This window comes from Athene cunicularia (genome assembly GCF_003259725.1).
Source record: "Athene cunicularia isolate RWA chromosome 19 unlocalized genomic scaffold, athCun1 chr19_part1, whole genome shotgun sequence".
NCBI classification, from domain to species: Eukaryota; Metazoa; Chordata; class Aves; order Strigiformes; family Strigidae; genus Athene; species Athene cunicularia.
Genome location: NW_020799124.1, coordinates 1,762,683 through 1,770,633, shown reverse-complemented (window position 1 = coordinate 1,770,633; position 7,951 = coordinate 1,762,683). Strand labels below are relative to the sequence as shown.

The following is a 7,951-nucleotide window of genomic DNA, read 5'->3' as shown; positions in this document are numbered from 1 at the left end:
CCCTTCTGCATCCCAAGGAGGGGAGAAAAGGGAGGCACCCTCTGAACCCCATTTGAGGAAGATGCCACCAGAATTTCTTGTAACCTCATCCTGCAGCAGCAAATGCTACAGGCTGAAAACTGCTGATGCCAAACGCTTCCCAGTGGTCTGGGTGTGTCGACTGGGCTGCTGAGCACTTCCCCACCCCAGAGTCCCCAAAAGCAGAAGAGTCCCTTGAGATCTCCATAGTGGCAGTTGTTCCTGCTTGCACCGTCCAGGTCCTGCCGGGGCTCTGCTCAGCTTGCCCCATGCCCCTCCCTCACGTGGGACATCACCGTGTGCCTGTTCTCCTGCAGAGCAGAGCCTGGTCCTGCCTGCCCCCGGCGTCCTTGCCTAGGCCCAGCTCTTGGAATTAACTCATTTAAAGGAAAAAGAGAAATACAAAACCAAAACCATCCTTAACTCTGACCTTTACCAAAAAAAAAAAAAAGGAGAGAGAGAGAAGAGGTTTGGGAACAATATATACAGATGGGGGGATTGCACTTAATTACAGTAGTTTACATCCATTGGACAAAATTTACTTCTTTTATATAAATCTCTCTATATAAGAGTGGGGAAGGGTGAGGATGGAGCACACTGTACCTATATTTACAGTTCAATTGGCTCAGTTCAACAGCACATGCAATTCCTCCTTCCAAATGCCAAGTAACAGACCCAAGACCCTCTCAGTCCATCGGGTGGAGGAGTATAACTTAAATATTATCCATCTTCCCCTTCTGCCAGTTCCCAGTACAGTTTGTTCCTAGTTCCTCGGGAGAGCCAACAGCCTCTTGGAAGGCAAATACTTAAGAAAAAAATCCCCAAGACACGTCTTGGAAATACTGCGTGGATGGAAGGAGGGGCACGGGCCCGGGTGGGCGCCCCATGAATCTGGGCTCGTCTCCGGCGGGGCGCGGAGGGGCGACGGGGAGTCCTGAGCCTCCGGCCCCGTGTCGGGTTGATGGGCTCCTCGCTGCAGCGCTGGGCTTCGCTCTGGCGACTCCCCGGGCTCGGCGCGCGAGTCACCGTCGGGATGGTGTGGAAAATAAGATCCCGTTGCTATGTGCAAAAGCAGCGAGGTGTGGAGCATCACCAGGCTTGCAGGGGACACTGGGGAGGGAGAGAGCAGCACAGTGACCGGCGGGCAGGCGGGCGGGAGGTGAAGGCAGCACTGCGGGGGGCTCTCCAGGGGTATTGCAAAGCATTTGGAGGCATCACCTCCTGCACCACCCTGGGACTTTGGTGGTGCCACGCAAGCCCTGCTTGACCTCGAGCCCTCCCCAGCACCTCTGAGGGGGAGGCAGTGGGAAAATACTTTCTGAGCCAGATATTGCCACCTCCTCACAAAAGTAATAATAATAAAAAAGGGCCTGTCTGTGCTCGGGCTGTTGCAGAGATGGTGCCACACAGCTCAGCACGGCTGCCAAGAGCAGCCAGGCATGAGGCTGAGGACAGCAGCTTGCGCCCGGGTGGGAGCGGGGCCGGGGGCCGCACTCATCGCTGTCCCCCAGCACTGCTGTCACCTCCGGGGAAGGAGCAGAGCAGCACCGGCCGCCGCATCCATCCTACCGCAGCGGCCCCTTCTCCGTCCCTCAGGGTGGGTCCCCCCCACCTGGGGACCTCTCAGTCACCGGTGAGGTGGGGGGTCAGGAGCCATGGGTGACCTTGTGGGCCGCAGCACACAGCAAACATCGTAACGCGGAGATAAGGAGACGCCAGGAGCCTCCCGTGACATGTCATTAGGGACAGGCCGGGGCTATCAGGTGTTTGCTAACGTAATAAAAATGGTGGCTCAGCCTCAAGCGTTGTCAAAGGAACCGGGAGGTATTTGCCCCTTCCAGGTCTAAATAACAACATCTGATAAGTGACCTGCAGCGCTGGGCTGCGAGGGGGGAGCTGGGGTGGGACCAGGGACGTCTCTCCAGCCTCCATCCCCGTCGGCAGGACCGGGAGCAGCCGGGCTCCGCCACGGAGCCGGTTTGCAGGGCCTGGCGCGGGGGCTGCGGGGTGCAGAAGCGCTGTTGGGGAACCACAGAGGCTTTGCTTTGCACGAGGATGCCTCTCCTCTCGCAAAGAGGGGGTTCCTCAGGGAGCAGCAGCGTGGCCCTCCCAGCTCTGAGGTTTCATATGGGCTGTGCACCCCCCGGGTTTATCCGTGTGGTCCCACCAGCAGCACCCAGCCCTCGCTCAGCCAACTGCCCTCCAAAAATTGCAACTCCTTGGGGATCCGAGTGACCCTCCTGTCCTTTCTGGCCACCTCAGAGGAGCCCACCGCTGCCAGGCATCCTTGTGCCCAGCAGTGCCTGCTTTATGCCAAGGCAAAGCGTCGAGGAGCCAAGGGATGGCCCTTGTTAGCCCCAGTCAGTGACAGAAACCCAAATCACTAAAATTATTGAAGCATCTGAGCCATCTGGGGGTTGAGCAGCCTTTAGGGGGCCCCCATGCTGCCTCAATCACCCCTTGCTAATGAAACAGGTGACCACTGAGAAAAAAAATCAATGTTCAAGGATAAATTTTTCCAGCTTTAGCCTGAACGTCAAATGGTTGGTAGGAAAAGAGGCCCCAGGGGCTGGGAGGTTGTGCTGGAGGGGACGTGACCTCAGTGCCAGCTCTGTTTGAGGGGGGGACAGGAGCCAGATCCTGCCCCCAGCACTCGCAGGACCAGCCAGTGCTTGTTTATCACGTACGGGGGGCTAACAGGGCGGGTGCGTGCCCCTTCGGCATTTTACATCCTTCTGCCACCACAGCCAAGGGGTCCCAACCCCATCTCCCCCCTCCTGAGCCGCGAGACCTCCTCCTGCTCTAATTAAAGTGCAAAAACGTAATGGAGGGGGAAAACCGAGGGAGACCACCACCTACCTCCCCCCGGGCAGCACCACGTCAAGGTAGGCTGATCGCAGCGCCCGGTCGGGCAGCGGGGATGGCCGGGCACTATCTCCCTGCCAGGGATATTTCCTGTGTGCCCAGGGCTCCTTTCAGCCAGGCCGGCATCAAAGGCAGCCCATAGCGGGAGAGCACAATTAATCAGGGGGAGTTCGGGCTGAGCGCACACCAGATGGGCTGATAAAGCCGCGCGGAGGAAATGGTGCTCCCGAGGAGCGCGGCCGTGCCTGACCGCCTCCCGGGCCGAGATGCGCGGGCGCAGATAAATCGTCACCCCGAGCACTACAAAGCGCGGGAGCCCGACCCGAGACGGGGGCGGTGGCGTTCATCATCCTTTCCCAGGCACCCCAAACCCCCCCCGGGCAGCCCCTCTCCTGCCTTCTCCCCTTTCCAGCCCCCTTTGCCCCCTGCCAGCGTCCACGGGGGGGTCTCACAGCAATCCCACGCCGTATTTACTCTGTGGTCATTGCAGACATTTTTTTCCTCCCCGTGTCAAACCTCGGTAAGAAAGTTTATCTGAATGCAAGTTCAAGGCTCTCTTATTTATCTAGCAATCAATAAGGGCCACATATTTCCCACAGTCCCCAGAGCTGGCTTTTAGAAAGGGACTATTGTCTGAGTAAGGCCTCACACACCTGATTTGAACCAGGATAAATCCTGCCTTACACCTGTACCACCACGGGGCAGGTGACAAAGCTTTACGGGCTGGGGGAAGTTGAGGTGCATCGGAGCCCGGCTCCTCCACTCGACTCCAGCCAGGGTTGACTCACCCTGGACACAAAGGCAGCAGAGCCCGCTTGGCCCCGACCTTCTCAGCCCAGTCTACCCCAGTCGGACGCTCCTGCTCTGATGAAGTTGCCCCAGGGATGAGCGTGGCCCAGGCGTTAGACATCACCCAAACCCCCACCACGCTTGCCACCTGCAAGTGGGCTTTTTGGTGACCACAAAGGGTCTGGGACGGGGTTCTCTGCACCCTGAGGCTCATCCTCAGCTGCCCCCGTGGATGCAGCACAGGGGCTCGGTTACACCCTCCTCCAGCCCCATCTCCAGGGGGAAAAAGCCCCGCTCCATCTCCACATGCCCCCCACACCCTCGGCCACCTCTGCCCGGCCATTACCTGCTTACTGGAAGACATATTGGTCAGCGTGCTGATGCTGCTGGTATCCGTCACCACCATCGCCGAGGGGAAGCGGGAGGTGTGGGAATACTGGGGGGGCTCCTGTTTGTGTGCATACACTGCGGAGAGGAGGGAGACAAGCAGCCGTCACAGCAAAGCCACCCACAGCCCTCGCGCCGGGGCAGAGCAGGGATGCCGCGCAGGAACGGGCACGGCGGGGACACCAAGGAGGTAAAATCGAGCCGTGGAAAGAAACTCATCCTGCTTCTAAGCCACCTCGTTCTCAGGCAGCAGCTCGCCCAGGGAAATCTGTGGGGATTGAAGGGCTCTGGTGGGACCAGAGACTGGAGCTCAACCACCCCTCTGGGCTGGGGCCGGGGTGATGGGCGAGCCTGAGGGACGAAGCCCGATCCCCTCAGGGCACGGCAGGGAGTTTGCTTTGCAGGGAGTGCGAAGGGCCCGGCCGCCTCTTTCGGCAAAGCACGCGTTTTAGCAATACGAACATGGAAGGAAGAAGAAAGTTTGTACAAAATGCTGGGGGGGGGCTGCATCCCGCCCACGGGGCAGCAGTTGAGTGGTACGGGAGATGCGTGGGGGAAGGAGAGGATGGAGTGGGACGTGGCCATCCCGCACCGGCACCCATCCCGCTCGCAGCCCCACGCCGGCCAGTCCCCGCGGCAGAGAGGTGCCCACCAAGGGCGTGAGCTTGGGCAGGGGAGAGCAGGAAGAGAGCAAAAGCTTATTTTCCATCTGAACTCATTTTCTGGGACCTTCTATTCACAGCTACTGCCCGGACCCTTACTGTGCGAGTTCTGCAGCTGAGTCACGGTGGCCATAAAAGGCTGCTGCGTCATATGGCCGGGCGACTGCTGCATCAGCGGCTGCTGGTGCGGGCTGTGGAGCTGCTGGGAGAACTGGACCGGCTGTAGAGCTGCCAAGCTGCCGGCAACGCTGTTGATAACAGGTACACTCTGCGCCTGCGAGGTGTTCAGACCTGGGAGGAGGGAGAGAGCAGAACGGGGACGTCAGTGCCGGCGCGAGTGGGCAGGGCGTCCCCCTCTCCGTGGCAGGAGGCGGGGGGGTCCACGTGGGGCGCGGAGGTGAGCTCGGGGCGCGCACTTACTCTGTGCGATGGCCATGACTCCCGAGAGCGGCGTCATGATGAGGTTCTGGGACTGCTGCGGGTTGTGGTGGGACAAGCTGTGGATGTTGGTCAGGGTGCTCACCGGGGGCAACCCGCCCCCCGAAACGGAGATCTGCCGAGGAGCAAGGCAGGACAGCCACCATCAGAGACACAGCCACGGGGGGTGCTCCCGGCCCCCTCCCCTGATGCTGATTTTGGGGGGAAGATCAGGAAAGCCCCCTCCCAAGAGGCAAGCGGGCTGCCCCTTTGGTTCAGCACGCGCAGCACCCACCACCCTGGGGCTGCAGAGCCCGGTTCGTAAACACCGAAGCAGCAGTGAAGGCCTTTGCTGGCACTGGCTTCCAGCTCCACGCTGGGACACGGCACGTCCCGAGCCTTTGTCCTGGCACGTTTTGTCCCCCAAGACCAAACTCCCGCTGTCGGGGACAGCTGAGGACTCTCAACGCTCATTAACTTGTCACAGTTGTAGAGGAAAGTGGGAAATACAAACTCAGGAAGTAAAAAAAAAAAAAAAGAAGACAGCAGATAAAAAGGGTCTCACGGTGATGATCTTAGTCATCGCTTCTGCAGACGGGCAGGGTACTGGTGAGGTGGGCCGGGCACACGCAGCCAGGGCCAGTTCCTGGGATTTCAGGTCATTGTTTAGGGATCAGATGCACAAAGGCACCTGGAGTGTGCGGAGGGGCCTGGAGCAGGTCCCCGGGACGAACAGGGGGCTAAGTGACTGATTTCTTTAATTGCTGCACATTCTCCTAATCCCTCTAATTAGACCTCTTGCACCGAGCACCCTCGACCCAATTCAGAGCCGTCCTTTTCAGCTCTTTGTGTGACACTTCTGGGACACCAGTCCCAGCCCTTTGTTTATTTTGCACATGTGAGTTGGAGATAGCCCCGCTGCAATTGAAACAAATCCATCAATAAATTCCAAAGCCCGGGAGTGACTCATGTTTCCTGATCCGGTATTTTCCACTTTCAAAGTCTCTTCAAGGCCAGGTTACGCCACACTCGGGTCAAACAGCTCACGGCAAGCGCGCGCCGCTCGCCTGCAGCCCGGGCTCGTTTCACGGGGCCTTAGACCCCAAAGCACTGAGCCCAAAAGAAATCCTCTGCACGACTGGAAAAGACCCTCCAGCCACTGGACCCTCGGGGCAGACCCTCTGGCACTACCGCGGCTGAGGGCAACACTGGAGCGTAAAAGCGTGAAGGTCCAAAGCTTTCTGCGGCCTCAGTAACGCTCCTCCCTGAAAAAATCGATTGCCTTCAGATGCAGCAACTTCCTTGGCAGCTTATGATTTCATGTGGGGTATTAAAGGCACATGTTTACTTACTAGAAACCACAGCCTACAGCATATTTTTATTAAATCACTTGCAAGCACTAGCTAGCCCTGCTTAAAGATCGGAGATAAGCTGGCGGAGCCGCACGCCGCCGAGGACTGCGCGGTCCCGGACGGTGCTGTGCGCTGCCTGGGCCGTGGGGGTAACTCGGCAGGGCTTTTGCTGCACTTCAACAAGTTGCTTTTCCCAGTTTGATCCGCTGCTTTTCCCCACGGCTTCCTCCCGTGCTGCCTGGCTGCTGCGAGAGCAACCTCTGCCCCGTCCGAGGGTCCCCTCGGTGCCCTGGGCCCCTCAGACACGGCCCCGCAGAAGGAGCTGGCAGGGGGGTGCTGGCAGCCTCCGCCACCGCGTCCTGCATCGCCCCGACCTTGGGGACCCCCCGCCCCGGGCGCTCGGTGCCTGCTGCCGCCGCCTTTATTCCTGATTCATTTTATGACTTCGAGGCTCAGGGTTATAAGGCTCAACACACCCCTGGGGAGATACGGGCGTGTTCGGGGCGGAGGGAGCGTGCTGGGGCGGCTCTGCAATGTCCCCTCCTGCTCGGTGGGGGCTTTGCGGGGTCAGCATCTGAGCCCGAGGGGCTGCACGGAGACCCCCGCGAGCCAGAGAGCGGCAGAGGGAAAGGCAAAGTGAAACGGTGCCATAGCTGAGGGAGGGGATGCTGAGCCCCTCCGCAGCCACCCAGCTTTGCGAGGAGACCCACGCGACGGCCCAAGAGGGCCAACCCTCCGAAAATGGAAGTGAAAACCAGGGAAGAGCGAGCTCAGCCCCGAGGCCCAGTGCCATGTTTGACTTTCGCTTTCAGCAGAAAAAAAACCTCCTCCCGGAAGAGCGGCGGCCGCACGCAAACCTCTGCCAGCCTGCTCCGAGGAAGGGCTGTGCTCTCCCGTCCCGTCCTGTCCCATCCTGCCCCGACCCCGCACCCCCTCCTCGCCCTGCGCCTCCAAAGGGCTTCGCACCAGCCAGGTGTGAACGGAACGGAGCAGCCCAAGTGCTCAGGCTTTGGAAATCCAGCCCAGCCCTACATTTACAACCACTTTTTTTTGCTGATGTCCCACTGCTGGTGTTTTCAGCTCTGCCCAACAGAGCCCCAGCACGCGTAGAAGGGGAGGGGGAGAGGCAGGAGCTCCATGAGATGCCCTGGCTGATGCCCTGGGGCAAGGAGGTCCCTTCACGCAAGAGAAGCGCTTCCCCAGCAAAACTCCAGACTTGGGAAGGGCTTGGGGAAAAAAATAATGAATGAGCATTTTATCGATACCCATGTCATTGGCAGGAGAAAACAAACAGTGATCCACCAAGCGCGCCTTCAATCCGCAAGGCATGCAATCAATAAAAACCAGAGCGGGGCTCTGTCAGATTTATGGGCCGCGCTCGGAAAACACGCCGCTGCCCGGCGGGGAGCGGGGGGCCGAGGGCCGCCTTTGAGGTGGGCGGCGGGGACGGTCGCGCGCCCG

General features: G+C 59.5%; 1 protein-coding gene across 1 annotated transcript in view; it reads right to left on the bottom strand.

Annotated features, from left to right (window-relative positions):
- Positions 1–298: 298 nt before the first annotated feature.
- HNF1B (HNF1 homeobox B) overlaps positions 299–7,951 on the bottom strand; it is a 17,170-nt gene continuing 9,517 nt past the window's right edge. Inside the window, exons 3-7 of the mRNA XM_026861804.1 lie at positions 6,296–6,317; positions 5,142–5,274; positions 4,821–5,012; positions 4,019–4,137; positions 299–1,128 (exon numbers count right to left, since the gene is read on the bottom strand). Coding sequence (XP_026717605.1) covers positions 1,108–1,128; positions 4,019–4,137; positions 4,821–5,012; positions 5,142–5,274; positions 6,296–6,317 — 487 coding nt within the window. The 3' untranslated portion in view covers positions 299–1,107. The remainder of the gene's footprint in view (positions 1,129–4,018; positions 4,138–4,820; positions 5,013–5,141; positions 5,275–6,295; positions 6,318–7,951) is intronic.